This window comes from Danio rerio, chromosome 2, assembly GCF_049306965.1.
Source record: "Danio rerio strain Tuebingen ecotype United States chromosome 2, GRCz12tu, whole genome shotgun sequence".
NCBI lineage: Eukaryota > Metazoa > Chordata > Actinopteri > Cypriniformes > Danionidae > Danio > Danio rerio.
Genome location: NC_133177.1, coordinates 43,537,501 through 43,557,500, shown reverse-complemented (window position 1 = coordinate 43,557,500; position 20,000 = coordinate 43,537,501). Strand labels below are relative to the sequence as shown.

The 20,000-nt window shown below is 33.8% G+C and overlaps 1 protein-coding gene across 8 annotated transcripts in view; it reads right to left on the bottom strand.

Annotated features, from left to right (window-relative positions):
• Positions 1–20,000, bottom strand: part of epha4b (eph receptor A4b) — a 248,000-nt gene that overhangs the window by 41,462 nt on the left and 186,538 nt on the right. For all 8 annotated transcript variants that reach the window (XM_073920825.1, XM_073920799.1, XM_073920805.1 and 5 more), the window contains 2 exon segments: positions 2,317–2,384; positions 1,922–2,047 (listed from right to left, as the gene is read on the bottom strand). In XM_073920825.1, the coding sequence (XP_073776926.1) occupies positions 1,922–2,047; positions 2,317–2,384 (194 nt within the window).

Here is a 20,000-nt window from a genome sequence, read left to right as displayed (position 1 = left end):
ATTTAAGACTTTTATGCCTTTATTTGACAGTGTATGTGGACAATGACAGCAGTGACAGTGAGGAGAAAATCATGAGCTCTAAAAGTACAAGTTTACTTACCACTCGATAAATCAAAATTGTTTTTTGTTTATTTTTATTTGTTCATGCAGAAAGTAAGAAATGGAAGCCAATAAGTTTATTCATTTTCCTTCGGCTTAGTCCTTTGTTTATTAAGGGTTGCCACAGCGGAAAGAACCACCAACTACTGCGGCATATGTTTTACACAGCAGATGTCCTTCCAGCCACAACCCAGTACTGGGAAAAAGTCAACAAGTTACAGTTGAAGTCAGAATTATTAGCCCCCTTTTGATTTTTTTTTTCTTTTTTAAATATTTCACAGCAATAATTTTTAAAGCATGTCTGATAATAGTTTTTTTCTTCTGGAGAAAGTCTTATTTTATTTTGACAAGAATTAACCTAATTAACCTAGTTAAACCTTTAAATGTCACTTTAAGCTGTTTAGAAGCGTCTTGAAAAAACATCTAGTAAAATATTATTAACTGTCATCATTACAAAGATAAAATAAATAAGTTATTGGTGATGAGCTATTAAAAGGTTTAGAAATGTACTAAAAAACTTTTCTCTCCGTTAGACAGAAATTGGGAAAAAAAAATATACAGAGGGGCTAATAATTCTGACTTCAACTGTATATTTCTGAAAAGTACTTATGAGGAAATGTATTATTTGTATTTTTATTGCATTGTTTTAATTTATTTCAAGGAAATACATTAAATTGCTAACCCAATGAAAAGCAGTCATCCAAATATTTACTGCAGAACTGCATTTCTGGCCAATTATAATCAAATAATCCAGAAAGCTTTATATCAGAGTTGTTCAATTGAGAATGAGATTGGGCAAAGCTCTATTATTTGATGAATAATATATCAGTCAAACTTGTCTTGGTTAAACATGTGTCCCCTTCTCTCTCTCATACACATTATTTTTCCATGATATCTTCTAATTCAGAGCTTCTAAAGCCCTAAAGAACTCTATTGCACACTATTGCAAGCAGATGAAGAAAAAGAGGAAATGAGACATTGAAAGAAAGGAAGAGGCAGGATAAAAGACAAAAAAGATGGAGAAACAGACACTTGCTCATAGAAAAAGCATATGCTGAGGAAAATGAGATTTCAAAGCCAAGTTCAGACGCAGAGATATATGGCATTAACAGCTCAGTATTTCAAACAGCAGCTTTGTGTGTGAGGATTACAGTCGGCAGACACTCTATAATTAGGGCAAATAGAAACCTCTGTTATCATATACTAGCACACAACTGCACTTTCACTCGTTTTATACACTGAACAAAAAACAGATGTAACAAAAATTGAAAATGACATGATTTGTATAATATATAAAGCTGTGGAGTAAAAATGTTACCACTTGAAAACTCTCCTTGGATTTGTTTATTTGGATTTACTGGATTTGTTAAATTTGAGTTTGAGTAAAATAGTAATATTTATTTTGTTCAATTTTCTGACACAATTTCCATCAAATGTATTTATTTATTTGTTTGTTTTTTATTTAATTATTATTTTTTTTTAATTTCAGAAAAAAAGGTATAATAATAAGGCAGAATAATAATTTTAAAAGGTTTCAATTGGTATTGAAAAGCGTGTTTATATCAGCATATATTAATTTCTTAACTCCGAAGTAAAATAATTGGTATTGTTTATAAATATTATGATTTTGCTATATTATGCAATTAGCATTTATTTGTAAAATTCACACAAATCTAAATGCTAAAACTCAATTCTAAAACTCAAACACATATGAATAAATTGTAAATCCAGATAAAATTTGAATTTTCAAGTTGTCTCCATATTATTATTTTAATTTTTTTCATGATTTATTTCCAAAATCTGATCTACAGAAGAGTCTCACCTGCCCCTATAACTCTCTCTATACGTATAGTGGAGGCATCAATTTCCTTAGCAAAATCCCGAACGGCTTGATTTGGGTCCTCATAAGTGTGCGGGTGAATGTACGTCCTGCTTCCTGGCAGCTTCACTGCAATAGGTAAAAAAGAGATCACACATGAGGGATTTTGAGCCCAAATTAATGCCAAGCCATGACAGCATCATAAACCAAAAGAGTCTTCTAAAAAACATAAAAAAAGATAAACTCTACGTTGATGTAGAACAAGTTTGTGATTTATTTCACAGCTGAGGCTGGAAAAGAAACCTTTTACATTTACGTTACCGATAAAAAACAGTCGTTTGTTTTGACAATCTAATAATGTTTTGTGTATGTGGGTTATGTTGGCCATCATACAGTACCTCTGCCATTCTGAAACTGCATTTTTTCTTCATCTGGATCTTGCTTTGCTTTAATGTAGCCACAATGTCTGAAACACATAAAAAAGACAAAAGCATCTCCTATAAAAAGGTATATTTTATAAACAAGCCATAAACTTGCCATTCTGGACTCTACTAGAATGAGGAAAAGATTATGATTTTTTCCATGCTTCTGAAGAACATGAAATTTCCTTCATATATTCAACTCAGCTGAAACATTCATCACTGCTTTCCAGTCCGCATACACAGCTGTAAAGAGATACTTTACACACACACACACAAAAAAAATACATATTGTCATTATTTACTAATCCACTACTTATCACAAAGATGTTTGGGTTTCTATCATCTGTTGAACATGAAATAGGATACATTGAAGACAGTTGGAATGCAGCAGCTTTTGAATTCCATAGTATTTTATGTTCCTTCTATGAATGTCAATGGCTACAGATCTAACATTCTTCCGAAGATATTGTTTTGTGGAGAATAAATTATGAAGAAATTGCTATTTTTGTTTAAACTAAATGAATCAATTTTTTTTTAAGCACAGTGATATTCTTTAGCTGAATAATTATTCTGTTTATGTTCATCCAATCCATTCTCTACACTTCAATCACCATCTGGTTCGGCTCAGTTGCAAAAACAGACCTCCGTAGACTACAACGAACAGTCCGATCTGCTGAACGAATCACTGGCAGTACCCCTCCTACACTTCAAGAACTGTACCTTTCCAGAGTGAGTATATGGGCTTGCAAAATTACTCTGGACACCTCACACCCAGCACACTTCCTGTTTGAACTGTTACCATGGTCTGCGCTTCAGAGCACCAAGCACAAAAACAGCCAGACACAGGAAAAGTTTCTTTCCTCAAGTTATCTACCTCATGAACAGTTAAAGATTCTCCTACTGTGCATGGGCAATGCACAGGGCAATTTTCTCATATTCACTTTTACACAGCATCTTATAACAATATGCAATGCATTACTTTCTTATACGCATTTGTAAACAGCACCTCATAACTTATATATGTGTAACAAATCTGTACATGCAATTCAACATCCAGATTTTTTTGCACGTCTGTTTAATGTTTGTCATCTTTTTTCATATTGATTTTCGAGTCGTCACTTGTCACTTTATGTACACTGGAAGCTTCTGTAGCCGAAACAAATTCCCTGTGTGTGTAAAGCACACTACGCAATAAAACCGATTCTGATTCTGATAAATCCCCCCCCCCCCCCAAAAAAAATAAAAAAAATAAAAAACTGTAACCTTCAAAAACAGTCTGACCATTTGCTTCAGCGTTTGAAGTGGCAGTCCAACTTGTAACGCAAGTTTGACAATTTCAGCCACAAAATTCTAAACCACACCCCTCCTACCGTTAATTTGCTAAGAGGGAATGGTGCACAAAAGCCCCGCCCCTACTCAATATTCCAATTAAGTTGGAATTACATAAACACACAGAACAAAAAGTCTCAGAAGATTTTATATTTTTTTGATTGAATAATTCCTTATTTTCATGTTTAAACATTAAATTTTAATGACCGAATATTATAGAAACTGACTTAGTAATATGAAAACAAAAATCTGTTATTATTTAACTCAATCATCTGACGTGGTGATTTCTGAAATTGGAATCTACAGACACAAATTGATAAAATAATATAAGAAAATCACCTTAAAGTGTATTTTATGTTCTATTCAATGTTCTATTTCTAAAAAAAAAAAAAAAAAACTAATTCAAAATAAGCTATTTCGAACAATTCTAGAAATCCATTAACTTCCATAGTAGGAACTACAAATACCATGGGTGTCCATGGTTAACGATTTCCAACATTTTTCAAAATAATATATAAGGGTGAGCGAATGATGACATGATTTTCAGTCTGGTGTGAACTATCCTTTTAAGGAAAAGAATGAAAGAAAGAAAGAAAGAAAGAAAGAAAGAAAGAAAGAAAGAAAGAAAGAAAGAAAGAAAGAAAGAAAGAATGAATGAATGAATGAATGAATGAATGAATGAATGAATGAATGAATGAATGAATGAATGAATGAATGAATGAATGAACAACAACAACAACAAAAACAAAAACACTTTATAAAAATCCAAAAAGCCTAACATCTCAAAATTGACAGGTGCATGAAAAGATTTAGTTTTTTGCCAGTAGTGTCTCCCCTTTATTGGGTCTGAATGAGTATGCAACCTAAAACAAGAATAAAAGTGTTCAAATAGGAGTCTGAATAAGTGTATGCCCCGATAAAAAGTCTGTGTGTGTGTGTGTGTGTGCGCGTGTGTGTGTGTGTGTGTGTTGTGCGCAGTAGCACATCTGTGAATATAGTCTCTGAGGGCACGTTGGAATGTCTAAAAATACCCACTGGTGTTCAGGGTCTCCGTGGGTACGATTTGGAAACCGTCTGCCTTTGCCTGCAGCAATATAGTGCAACACACCCAGTATAAAAGCTCCTAAAGGCACAGCAGCATTTTAAACATCACGGCAAAACAACAGGCCCCCTTCACAGTCATTTGTTAACTAATTGCAGTGGCAATTTCCGCATAAAAGACCCCCTGAAGCTTGTCTTCTGACGGAACATGGTAATTGCAATTAAAAAATAACAGCAGTTTCACATTTGAACAAGTTCACCTTTTCATAAAACCATTGGATGAGATACATAAACATAAATGTATAGCACTAAATGAGCAACATGAAGTTAAAGGATTAGTTCACCCCCAAAAAGGAACATTTACTCACCATTTAATCTCCCTCATATGCTTCCAAACCCAAATAAAGTTTCCTTTTTTTCTGTTAGACAAAAAAAAAAAAAAGCTATTTTGAAGAATGCTAGAAACCAGTACCCATTGACTTCCATAGTAGGAAAAACAAATATCATACTATGAAATCAATAGTTACTGGTTTCCAACATAAATTGTTTTGTATTTAATAGAGGAAAGAAACTAAAACAGGTTTGTAACAAGTAAGGGGTGAGTAAATGATGACAAAATTTTCAGTTTGAGGTGAACTATCGCTTTAAGCAAATGGATCAACAAATGAATGAATGAATGAATGAAGGAATGTATAAATAAATGAATGGATGCATTACCAAATGCACGAATGAACTAACGAATGAACCGATGGACGGATGGACAAACAAACGAACAAATGGACAAACGAATAAACAATCAAATAAATGAAGGAACCAACAAACCAACCAACCAACCAACGAACAAACCAATGAATGGACCAACGAATGAACGAATGAATGAACCAATAAACCAGCAAACCAACAGATGAACGTACAGACGTATAAATGAACCAACCAACAAACTAAAAAAACAAACGGACCAACTAAACAACAAAGCCAAACCAACTAACCAACCAACCAAACCAAACCAACAAACCTAAACCAAACCAAACCAAACCAAACCAAACCAAACCAAACCAAACCAACCAACCAAATGGACAAACAAATGAAAGGACAAACAAATGAACAAACAAACAAACTAATAAAGCTCGGGAAGCTACATCATAGCGAGTTGCGTTCGGCCATGTTTGTGGACAAACCGAGGAGCACTCAGCAGATGTGTATCAAAAAAAAAAAAAAAAAAAAAAAAAAAAACATCTCCAGCACTGAGAATAAAATTAACTAATTTGTAAATACCTTTATCAATGCTCTTTTTGTGCCTGAGAAGAAAAGTTGTGTACGACCGCAGAGGGTCAGATCGAATAAATGAACGATTTTACTTATAACTGACAGCATATCAACAAGCTGCAGCAAAAAAAAAAAAAAAACAGATCCAGATATGATTTTCTTCAGTATTTGTAGTGTGAGTACTTACAGTTGATTGCTGATGAGTGTATGATACAATAAATCAATAGAGATTAAAGGGAATCAGGCTATCTTGTCCTAAATACCCAGAATGCTTTGCGCTTTCACAACACATTCCTGTTCTCTATTAATGGGTAATTTCTAGTGATTGAAACTATAACTATATATAACTATATCTTTCTTTCTTTCTTTCTTTCTTTCTTTCTTTCTATCTATCTATCTATCTATCTATCTATCCAAAAATCATACTTTTACACTATATGCTCTGTAAATGGATTAAGGATTAAGCTCTAACAACACACAAACACACACACACGCTTTTGGGTTTGTCACTTTTCAGACTGCATAGCTGCGCACTGTTATATTAAACAGCTTTTACATTAGCTGATTCCATCAAACTGCGTCCACGAAACACGAAAGGAAAGTTACAATTTTAACGAGAGACGTGTTTTAAACTTTTGATGATCTTCAACCATCCTTCCTGTTAAATGCCACATTTGTCCCATTTATTTTGACATCCTCCTTGACATCAGTAAGAAGAGTCGAGGATTCCACACAAGCATACTCAGACACACATGCAAATACACACACATGTAGGGGGATCCATCAGTCCAGCCAATTAGTGTCGTTTACACGATGACAAGCTTGTGTTTGATTCAGCCAAATAAAATCACCATCAAACTGAAGTGATGGAGGATGATCAAGACTGGCATCCTGTAGCACATGTGTCTGTGTGGTATATCAGTGCGCCTGCCAAAGACACATTCACTCTCACTCTCTCTGCTGCCACGCAATCACAGCTCCAACCTGCCAACTCGCCATGGCTGGGCTCTGGTGACCCTGGCATGGGCGGCCCGTCTCCTCATCATTACTGCCAAATTAAAAGGCAGAAGCCTCCAGCTCATCTGTCGACTCTTATCCCAAACTCAACTGCTTACGGACGGCCTTGGATCTCACCCCGAACCAATTATAATCAAAAGATGATTTTAAAATGTACTAGTGCTTGATTGTAATGAGAGACTTCTGCGTTTTCTTCTCGGATTAGCTGTCGAGGGTGATTCTTACTTTGAGACAATTGCAGAGGGGAGTTTCGACATGGGAAAGAACCTGAAGAAGGGAAAGGTAATTCCCTCATAGCGTCTCATTAAAGCGTAATGCTGTTTGTGAGGGAGCATAAAAGATTAGGCAGTTACACGTGGGAAGTTACCGAGGCTGATTTGGTTCAAGGAGATCTTCAGTCAAGCATCTTCATCATGACCTGCTTTAAGGTGAAGGGGGAAAAAAGAGGTTTCTAGACACAGCTGAATCAAGTCAGTTCATGATGCGTTCATCTTTGTAGTACAGCCAACAAAACTTTTTTAGTTCTGCAAATATTTTATGCTGTCTAAATGAATGGGGAAAGATGTTAATAATCAGCTATATTTTACAGATCTAGGTGCAAAGTCTAAAGTGCATGATGGAAAAGCATTAAGGGCATCCAAATCCACTTTTGCTATTTTAAGGATAGAAAAACTCGCTCTGTGCCCTGGTGCATGGTCTAACAGGGTTATGCTTATTCTCTTAATGAGTTTTGGGTGTGTTTTGAGCATAACGTGCATCAAACCAATAAGAGTCTCATCTCTTATTCCCTTTAAGAGTCAGTTGCGTCACACCATGGCGCGTTTGCAATTTACATGGGGGACTTTGTAAGTTGAAAAACTGAACACTTCACTAGCGAGAAAACAGTTAAGCGGACCATCTGCATGAGCATAAAGAATGAGCCTCCGCCAGTCAGCCTCTTTAGTTTCTCTTTACTTTTACTCTTTACTCTTTCTTTTTTACTGCTTTCATGGAATAAGGAAAAGGTGGAATTCACTCCAATGAAGACATCCATTAGCCAACAATTTAGTTTGTTAAGCGCAAAGATTTATTTCAAAACTATTTCTACATTTAGTTCTTATTTCCAGCAAAAAAATAAATGAACAAAAAAACAAAGTGTGATCAAACACACATCCTATTCTTTTTCCCCATATAGTGATGCATACGTCTTCAAAACCCAACATGTGGACAAATCTTAACTTGTTTTTAATAAAAGAAATATAAATATGCATATAACAAATATTACTGCTAATAATAAAATTATACGACTGCAAATTGAGGTAGTGGTATTTATATTTATGTAGAAAAAAAATCATTTTTGTAACACTTTAATCTTTTAAATAGTTTTCATATGTAAATATATTTTCATATTTTTGTACATCCTGTGTGTATTAAGCAATGTGTATGCAGTTTGGACCGGCAAAGGCGCTGGACTTTCAATTATTAATTCATACACTGTAAAAAGAAATCCATAAATTCTGCGGTAAAAAAATGCATTTGTGGCTGCCAGAAATTTAGAGTTAAAAATAAAGCAGAAACATTTCTAAATGAACAGTAAACTACTGTATTTCTTTAACTTACACAACATTAATACACAAATGTTTTGTAGCATTATGATCTACATTGTGCTTTTGTAACACACAGACAAAAACACAACCAAAATCAGGTGTGAAAATCATATGATGATTTCACAAGCATAATAATATGTATTGACCATCATGGTAAACACATATGAAAGTAATGCAATAAACATTAATTATCACAATTAGATTTATATGATAAAATTCATACATAACTGAGAAAAAAATTAAAAGAATCATACTAATGTAAAAAAAAAAAAAAGCCATAAATAGTCATAAAAGGGTTATTCACCGTATTTAATAAGAAAACTTTCTGCTAACCAGGTTACTGTTTTCCCATAAAAATCACAGCTTATTTTTTTGTATAGTGTCCAACTAAAAAATTTTTGTTCTTTTATATATATTATTTATTAATTCATTAATGTCAGTGTGTTTTACATTAAATAACTACATTATTTATTCATTCATTATTGTATTTACTGACACATTTTTGCTGTTTATTATTTAATTATTACTTTACCTATATAATCAATGGCAACTTGTTACTTACTAATTTATTGTGGTATAAACACAATACACAAAACAAAATGTGGTATAGACACCAATTACGTTTGATTTTATATATTATTAATTATAAAACATGTATTTTTTCCAATGTATAATAATGTACAACAAATCTACTTTAATTGTAATTCAGAGTGTCCTTCAATAGTTTATATTAAACTGAACTGAATTGGTTTATTTCAACTAAAACTACAGCAGCATTCTACCTCTACTCTGCTTACTATCTGATATGCTGAATATATTCCATAATATGAAATACTGTTATGTCTTCTTCTCATTTTGCATCTATGTAAAGCTGCTATATTGATAAACTCCACATGCTTTAGAAAAAAGGCAGAAGACTTGGCTTGGCTGTAAATGTACCTGTTTTGAAATGAAGTGTGCACATTCTATGCTGTATATACCTATACCTAGCATAAATTTCCCTTAACATAAAACGTGTATGCGGATATTGAGGACCACAAATCTTATGAAACTATTCTCACTGTATCTATATGGTTGACAGGTCATCCAGAAATCTAATGGAGGAAACAAAAAAGCATCTTATATTGACAAAACATCTCTCCTTGAAGAACAAAGCAGAGAGCATCATTCTGATGAACGACTCCAATCTCCCAGAGTTCCTCCAGTAAATGAGCGAACGCTGCTTGCTTTTGTTCAGCAAGGCCTGTGCTCTCTCGGTACAGCCTGAACACTATGAGGACAAATCACTTTGTGCTGCCTAATGCACTCTCTGGAACATTGTGCCACACACACATACACACACAGGAGACAGATAGTAGACGTTCGCTTTGCATGGGCCTGCTATTGTACTTTGCTGACGGGCGAAAAAAGCTGTGAAGGTCTAGCGCATTTCAGGTTCATATTTCCTTGTTCTCTTGAGTCGCTCACTCAATTTACATATCAATTTACCTTCCTGGTCTAATATGCTGTCACACAAGCACCATTCTTCAAGACTCGCTGTCCTGCAGACCGTACAATAAAGAATAGTCCGTCTAAAAATGCTAATTCCGTCTTCATTTATTCACCCTTACGCCGTTCCAACCTGTAGGATGTTCTTCTTTCCATGAGATACAAAAGATTAATTTTTAGCTACCCGTTTGCCAAAACGTGCCATGGAAGTATAACAATATCCAATCAGTCTTCTAATGTTGTCTTGACATCCATCTTAGTTTGAAACGGCCATGTTTATGAGTTTATGTTGGAAGTAAGAAGTTCTAATTCATCACAAATCAAATGTTAAGTAAGATATTTTGAATAGATTGACTGACTTAGTTCACTGAAACAATTGAATGGTGTGTTTAGTTATTTTCAAATGAGGAAATAATGCTTGTTAGGACATTTTTTTATGTTGGCTTGAGAAAGCCTTGCTTCATTGTTTGAAACAGCTTTGTAAGACACAAGTTTAGTGGAAAGAAAGAAAGAAAGAAAGAAAGAAAGAAAGAAAGAAAGAAAGAAAGAAAGAAAGAAAGAAAGACAAATAAAAAAGAAGAATGATGTTGCTAGTTCTAATACACTTTATTACACAGCTATCATGTTGTTGACATTATAATATTGTCATTCTGTTTTAACATTATGCCAGGTTTAATAAGTTGCTAACACAAATTAGCATGTTTCTAGCATTATGTTTAACATCCTGCTAGTAAGAACTAACATGCTGTTTTTTCTATTCAAATTAAAAAAAGAGAATGAGTTCTTGGGGAAATAATTATGTCCTTAACCTAAAAATATTGCGTACACTACAAAAATACTGAAATAATTATGTTTTTGTATTACCTCAGCATTGTCGTGCTCTTTCATATTTAAAATCTGGCACTTAAATTCAGACTCAAGAAAACTTGTTGAAAAGTTAGTTATTTTGTGGATTAGGTGTTTAGAACAATTATATTTGATTATTATTTTTAGCACAATCTATTTTATTTTTTTTTTATTTATAAAAAGTGTTACAAAAATGTGTATTTAAACTTTCTATTCATCACAGATCCTTGGAAAAAAAACCTTTTTTTATCATAGAAAAAATTAGTTAAAAACAGTTAAAAATATTAAACAGTGACTGTGTTTACATGGACATCGGAAATCAAATTATTAGCCTAAATCTGAATAAAACAATGATATGATTAAGGTGTTTCCATAAGTTGCTTTTATGATCCCCTTTAACATGTTAAAGCACATACTTTGATTAACGGCATTGCGTTATCGGCATTGCGCTATCGGCATTGCGCTATCCACGTTTCCTCTGGAGTTTCATGTAATTTTGGGTGTTTCATTTTTAATTTGTCAACTTTAACTGCAGTTTGGCACTTTCACTTTCAGTCAAGAACATTTCATGCATGCCCCCCGTCACAAACGAGATATCAGATGTGAGCATGAACTGCTGGAAGAGTATTGTTTAATTGAATTTGACACCGCATGCAGTGAAAATCCTACATGATGGCAATAGTTTGATTAAGGTGTTTACATGTCTGTAATGCACTTTAATAATGCAACTAAAATTGGCATACTCCACATCTGAATTCAATTTCTGTTTAGTTCGGTTGTGACCTTAATCAGATATATTTTTTTTTTAAATCGCTGTTTACATGGTAGACTCTTAATTAGAGTATTGTCTTAAGCAAATAAAAAAAAGTAGTTTTAGTGTCCATGTAAATGTACTCAATGAAATTATTTTTAACCTGACAATAATATAAAAAGATCGAGTAGCAAAACAGTACATTAAAATGATTTCTGGATCAAAAGTTGTCATGTAACACTAAATACTGGAATCACAATGATGGAAATGTGTTAAATTAGAAGAGAAAAAAAACTACAACACTCGCAAAATAGCTGGCACTTTTGAAATACTAATAAAATGTAGAGAGATAAACAGCTTGGTGTTTGCCATTCTAAGCATGTCAAACGTCAACTTTCCATTTGTTTTATTTTCCCCTTCTCTTTTATTTGACCTTATCAAGTCTTCAAACTTCTGTCACCATCTTTTCTTTTCTCCCTTTATCTATGCATCTCTCTACACTTCCACAACTGCGTCCTGAATATCTGTGAGAGTCTGAATGGAGCAGGCCTGACGATTGTGCTGACAGTGTGCTTTCTGCTCGGAGGCTCTGTTGGGTTGCAGCATACTAACACTATTGAAATGAGACTTGGGGAGAAAGTGATCTGCTGTAACAGAAACCCTAGAGCTGTAGAGAGCCTGTTCCCATCAGCCCCTGCGCTGACTAAGCCACTTTTTGATTCCCTATCTCTGCAAGGTGCCCGGTGTAAAAAACAGCTCTCCCCAAAACACAAGCTCTTGAGATCAAGAACACCGGCTAGACAAAGACAGCGGTGCGATCAAACGCAGGGGAACTTTCTCCTTAGCGTCAGCTCGGATGGATGGGTTTTTGCAAAGAGACGGCTTTAGAAGAAAGTTTGATACTTTTAAACTGAGTAAATAGGGATGTAAAGAGACGACTCTAAAAGCAAACAACAAACTCAAATTGAAATGTGTATCTAATGGAAGTTCAAAGGCTGGAGAGACACAAAAGAAGCTACTCAACGTTAATGAAATCTGCTCTACATTTAAACTTGAACAAACAAGGTATACAAGAAATATAAGACGATGTACGCTGTAAAAAATATCTATTTATTTAGTGTTTTCTGTTTATTTATGATAGCGCATTGCATTATGAGATGTTAATCTCTGCTCTGTCGAATTTTGTGGTTAATAAATACTATATAGAGAGTACTAAAGTACTAGTACTAAAGAGTAGTGAGTATTACACTATAAACGGCTGACATCTTTAGTGTGTGCAAACGTAACATTCTATACTGCAGTTAGTGATTGTTTAACACCATTTTAGTCATCAAACTGTAGACATTCATCATCTCATCAGTGGCATGTCTCTCGATCATTGATGTAAAGATTTTGGACATCTTCTTGGACACTTTTAATGCTTTTAAACAGTTTGCTGCATTTATAAAATCCCCATGTATTGAGGTAGTTCAGTATGATGCGATTTACTTTCTATGTGCGATTAGACAGGAATCACAGGACTGGTTTTTCTACTCAGCCAAACCCCATAGACAAAAAACAAAACAAAAAAAAAGTAGCGGTTACAGGTTGAAGGAAAATAGTAGAGTAAAAGTACCGATACAGCACTAAAAAGTCACTCAAGGAAAAGTAAAAGTACACATTTTTTAAACCTACTTATTAAAGTACAAGTCCTAAGAAAAAAACACTTAATAACAGTAATTTGAGTATTTGTAATTTGTTGCTTTACACCACTGCAGTCAACCATTTCAAATGTTTTGTGCACAACGAACTATTGCATTAGAATGATATCTTATGGAAGGATCATGGCACACTAAAGACCAGAGTAATAAGAATGAAAATTACCTTAGAATAAATTTGAATAAATTAGATTTTAAAATATATTAAAACCCAAAACTTTGCATTTGGCTGCTTGTCAACCTTTTTTTTTTTTTTTTTTCTTTAAAGTGAAAATTGAAAACCTACACAAAATTGTAAATATATTTCAGAATTGTTTTTGCAGCATTGTTATTATTATTATTATTATTATTATTATTATCTATTCAAATGCCTTGTTAGCATTGTTGGAGTCTTGTTATCATACAAAAACCTTCCAAATAATTTAAAAACATCATCATTGCCGCACTTTGAAGGGTATTCTGCATGTATAACTACAAAGAACAAACATGTAAAAAATTTATAATATTAAAACCACAACTATAATTGAAAAAATGCTTTACAATTTTAGGCAGGACAAGACAAGGCAAGTTTATTTAGCACATTTCATACACAATGGTAATTTAAAGTGCTTTACATAAACAGCAATAAAAGAAACAAGATAAATGAAGCAATTAAAGCAATTAAATTAAAAACAGATAAAAACAGATTAAAGTGTGTTAAGCATCTTTTAAAGAATGAAAAAGAGTAGAAAGACATAATAATGCAATCTGTCAGATGTAGCAAAGTGCTCATTTAGTAAAGGCACAGCTAAACAGTCTTGATTTGAAGGTGCCTAATGTTGAAGCACATCTGATCATTTCTGGAAGCTGATTCCTGCATCGGGGAGGCGTAGTAGCTGAAGACCGATTCACACCGCTTTAACTGAACTCTTGGAATGTCAAATTTATTTGATCCTAAAGATCTGAGGGATCTGTTAGGTTTGTATTCAGTGAGCATATCTGTTGTGTATTGAGATCCTAGGACACAGTGATTTATAGACGAGTAATAATACTTTAAAATCTATTCTGAATGTAACTGCGGGTTGATGTAAAAGTCCTGAGGACAGGTGTGATGTGCTCTAATTTTCTGGTTATGGTCAAAATCCTGGCAGCAGCATTCTGGATGAGCTGCAATTGTCTGACTGTATTTTTTGGAAAGGCCAGTGAGGAGGCCATTAAAGTAATCTACCCTACTGGTTATAAAAACATAAACAAGGTTCTCTAAGACCTCACTAGAAGCAAACATCTAATTCTTGCTATGTTTTTGAGATGATAGTTTGCTGATTTACTTACTGCTTTGACATGACTACTGAATTTCAAATCTAACGAAACTCATTTCTGACATTCTACACAAGTCTTTAGATGAAAGTTTATATAACTCTATAAACTGTGTAAATATGGAGGCAAACACAAGGGTTAAAAACAGACTCAAATTAAAGTGTGAAACTAATGTATTTCCAAAAGCTGGAAAGACACTCTTATGATAACCTTGACAAAACTCTATCTTTGGATAAACAGCAACAAACAAGCTGCATGATAAGACAACTTTCTTGATATTCAGAGGCGAAGATGGAGATAATTCGGTGCTATCGGACTACAGAAATAGGCGGACGGGTCAGGGTTCTCCTCTCTCTCCTGGCATTACATTCATCTCCATTAAAGCCTCCCCAGACACACGTCCTTGCCAACTGTTTCTAACTGACTCGCAATTAGGTGAAAAAAATGGTTCAGATATTCCCATGACTGCCACTGCCCTTACCCTGGCGCTCCAGCAGTGTGTTGAATTACGATCACCTCATCTGCTTTAATTCATCCGGCGTCTCGTTTTACAAACACAAAGTGGACCGGTTTAGAAATGGGAACAGGAGAGCCGGAATCAAGAAAGCCGTTCGCTAAAGAGTAATCAGTGACTGTTTGGTCAGAGTTATGACCTTTTGAAACATCAATCAGTTTATCATGGACTTGAGATTAAAACTTCCTTTCTAACGTCAATTTGTATTTCAAAAGAATGTGCTTGTTTATAGTAGGCTTCAGCAAAATACACACGTTTGACCTCCACGCTGACCTTTTCCTACTGTTTGTAAAACACTCCTCATGTCGACTTCCTATTTGGCACACGTCTGGACCTAGGAAGAGCCATAAAAACCTGAAAGGAGCCTGCAAAGGGCACAGCATGAAGTTATTTCCCCCCATAATGCTTAATTGCTTGTTTGATTACCTTGTGTTTTGCACAGCATTAAAACGATGGGTTACCATCCTTAGATTTTCATTTAACAACAAGTATGTGACCTTGAGATAATGCTGACGACACACAAAACAAGCTACGGTCAAGTTGATATGTGGATTTGACTGTGTAAAACATTTGGTGGATACGTTTGTGGTTCATTCCGCTGTGGCGACCCCAGATTAACAAAGGGACAAAGCCAAAAAGAAAATGAATAAATGTTTATATTGATGACAGTGCTTATTAATAAACGTATAAGCTGCACACTCATCTGTTAATGTGAGGATAACTTTGTGACGATCTGTCACCTCAGTCAACAAAACAAAACAAACAACAAAACAAAACAAAACAAAACAAAACAAAACAAAACAAAACAAAACAAAACAAAACAAAACAAAACAAAACAAAACAAAACAAAACAAAACAAAACAAACAAAACAAAAGCAAGTCAAACTACTTGCTCTACAAACAAATGTTTGCATGACTATACAGACTAAGTAGAATAATATAACAAGGAAATATCAGTTTGCAACATCAAACAGCGAAACAAGCAGTTTTTAATGTCTAAAAATGAATGGAAGTGAATGAGACCGGAAGTCTCGTGTCAAAAAGATTCAAATGGCAGCGCCCACTCGCCGGCGGAGAATAAGGTCAATAGGGATATTTTGGCATGTCAGGTTATGAAATGTCTTGAGTTTCCAAGCAAATTTAGACCTTGCAATTTATAAATTGTTATATAACATAAATTGTGATGTAATAATAATAATAATAATAATTATTATAAAAATTATAACAATGTTAAAAATAACAACAACAACAACAACAACAACAACAACAACAACAACAACAATAATAATAATAATAATAATAATAATAAATATTAATAATGATAAAATAATAATAATAATAATAATGATAAATAAATAAATAATAATAATAATAATAATAATAATAATAATAATAATAATAATAATAATAATTAGAACAATGTTAATAATAATAATAATAATAATAATAATAATAATAATAATAATAATAATAATGATGATAATAATAATAACTTCTTATTAATATTATTGTTATTATTATGGATATTTATTATTATTATTATTATTATTATTTATCATTATTATTATTGGATAAGTATTATTATTAATATTTTACATAATTTTTAAGGACATTTTTATTTAATGAATTTTTTTATTTATTTATTTTTTGTTAAAAACTTGTCATATTAGCCAATAATTATCACATAATTGTTGTGTTGTGATTGAAAATATGGATTACTCCACCAATTATTTCTTTCCTGACTACACATATAGCTCAAAGCACACAATATATTCATTAATTTTCTTGTCGGCTTAGTCCCTTTATTAATCCGGGGTCGCCACAGTGGAATGAACCGCCAACTTATCCAGCAAGTTTTTACGCAGCGGATGCCCTTCCAGCCACAACCCATCTCTGGGAAACATTCACACAAACATTCACACACACACACTCATACACTACGAACAATTTAGCCTACCCAATTCACCTGTACCGCATGTCTTTGGACTGTGGGGGAAACCGGAGCACCCGGAGGAAACCCACACGAAGGCAGGGAGAACATGCAAACACCATACAGAAACGGCAAATGAGCCGAGGTTCGAACCAGCGACCCAGCGACCTTCTTGCTGTGAGGCGACAGCACTACCTACTGCGCCACTGCCTCGCCCTACACACAAGATAATGGTCGAGAAAAAGAGTTCAACCTCAGAAATTTCAAAGAAACCTAAAGAACTTTTATTTTTGAAAATTGCTGTATAATACACTCCATTCATCCATTGTTAACATCTGACGGGGTCCAAAACACTTTCGGCATAATTCAGATTAGACGGCCATGTCCGTGTCTGAGGCTAGAATCAAAGTAAATGCTTTTGAGAGGCCTCTATTACCGAAGAACAAAAAAAAGAAAATTATGCCAATGATGTCGTCAACACTCAGTAATGAAGAAATCCGACAAATGACAGCACTTTGTTCTCAATCCTTTGTTCACCACTGTCACACTAAGAAAGAGAGATCGGATTTGTTTTTGAGCTTCAGAACGTCTACGCCGCACACAATACTGAACAAAAGACGAGTTGTACAAAATTAGTCTCATGAAATTGACAATAAAGGCAGAAGAGATACACAGGGAGGCTCTCCAGTGCTCCACATTGCTTCTCATTTTAGAAAAGAGTTATAAAAATATTTCATTTCTTTGGGTTTAAAATTGAGAATACAGTTAAATGACCTGAATAAGGCTTTTTTTAACAGCTTTTTTCTTATACAGTTACAGAGAGTGTTTGTAGGCATTCCTAATACATGAAACCATTGCATGACAAAGATATTTTTTCATCTTATTTTAAAGTGTTGCTATATAAAATAACGCTCAGTATCATAAACATTCAACCTACAGCTTAACTCATATTGCCCATAATTACCATCACATTATTTAAATTGGACAAATAATCAATTTTTGTGTCCTTAATAATGAACATTATGCAGGGTAAAAACTGTAACATGAACTGAAGTATCGTTAAACTGCACATTGCATCATATAATTGACAAGACGAGGTATCACTGTATGAATCATTATGACTGCCATCACTTTCTTTTCCATGCATCATTTTAATATTTACATGCGTGTGGTTAGAGCCTAATCATATGTCAGTGATTCTATGACTGCAGGTTTGTTTGTTGTCCAAAGTCATTATTTATGTCAGCTTATTTTAAGCGGTTTTATTTTGCAAATAATTTAATAATTTGTCAGTCATTATCACAAGATGTCCTAATAAAATAATATTTTAAGCAAAAGCATGTCCTATATAGCTGAACATCCTGATTTCTTGTTGAAGAACTGGGTTGTTAGTATATATTTTTTTATTTGTATTATAGTGCAATCAATACATGTATACAATACATATATTACAGTTCTTTGAGTAAATTTATTTTTATGATGACCTAAATAGTAATTTTCCTATTTATACAATTTAACCACTGCTTATAAATAAAGTTCATCTTATAAAAATGTTGGTCTATAAATATTTACTCAAATCTGTTACTGTACCATAATTTACCTTTAAGCATTAAAAGGTTTGTGTGACCTGAGATCTTCTTACACCAAAGTAATTTGGCAAAATGTTTAAGGTTTTTTTAAGTATGATTACAATAGCATGCTAATGTACTGTGTTTAGAAAATAAATAAATAAACATAAGCCCCTTTCACACAGTTACTGATTAATTATCCAGAAAATTACTAGAATGATTTACAAAGGCAAGGACGTTCCAGATTTTTTTTTTCTTTTCGGAAAGGACCATTCACACATCCATTACAAAAAACTGGTAAATTTTGACATCATTAATCAGAAATGGGCATTAATCGGCCACGCTTGCATTAAACATGAAGAGAGTCCGTCTTTTTCTTGATGCTACACTTTTATTTAAAACTGTAGCACTCATGTAGCTGCTTTTGTCCTACAGACGGTTCAAATAACTAGGAAAAATCCGCTATCATTGCCATATGAAAGCAGAGGCGATAAAAACAGCTTTGTTTACACTTCTGACAACATTACAAATTCTGATGGATATTGTGAGCAACATTGATGAAAATAATGCAGCTAGTAAAATATTGTTAAAAATGAAAGACTACCGGTGTTGTAGGTTAATGTTACTCAAATCTGATGTGCTTCTTCACGTGCACGTGCCTCACGCAGAGCTGACAGGTAAACTGAACACGCTAAAACATGCTCTTACAGGCAATTTTTCTTTTGTGTCACACAGAGCAGCATTCCAGCAAATTACCGATAATCTTTCTGGAAAATTTTTCTATAACGAATTTACAGTTATTTTCAAAAAGGGCCTGTTCACACACGATCCCTTTCTGGAAAAATATTTGTAATTCTTTGTACTAATGTAACAGCGTTGACAAATAAGATTTTGCATATTGTTATATTTTCTTTTTTTTACATTTAGTGCATGTGTCCACTGAAGTGTTTTTGCGCAGCTGAAAATGCCAGTGTCTTTCAAAAAACAGTCAGCTGTGGGTGCTTCTTCAACTAGAGCATTTAAAAAATGTGGCAGTAAACACACATGCTGCATCTGAAATCACCAAATCCTTAAGTATTGGCTACATTTGAATTTTCTACTCGACAATTAGAAAGTATGTTATAATATAAATGTATGAATGGAGCTCAGATGTGCTACATCTGCTGTTTGTCATTGTCATGACATGACCTACCCACGTCAGTAGCGTCGCTTCACTCCAATTCAGGAATTATCCCGCATGGCATTATGAGATAGCATAGCATCCGTTGTATGCAAACTTTAGAACTTCACAGGAAGTAGTAGGTCATCCGGGTACTCTCGCATACTGTTTT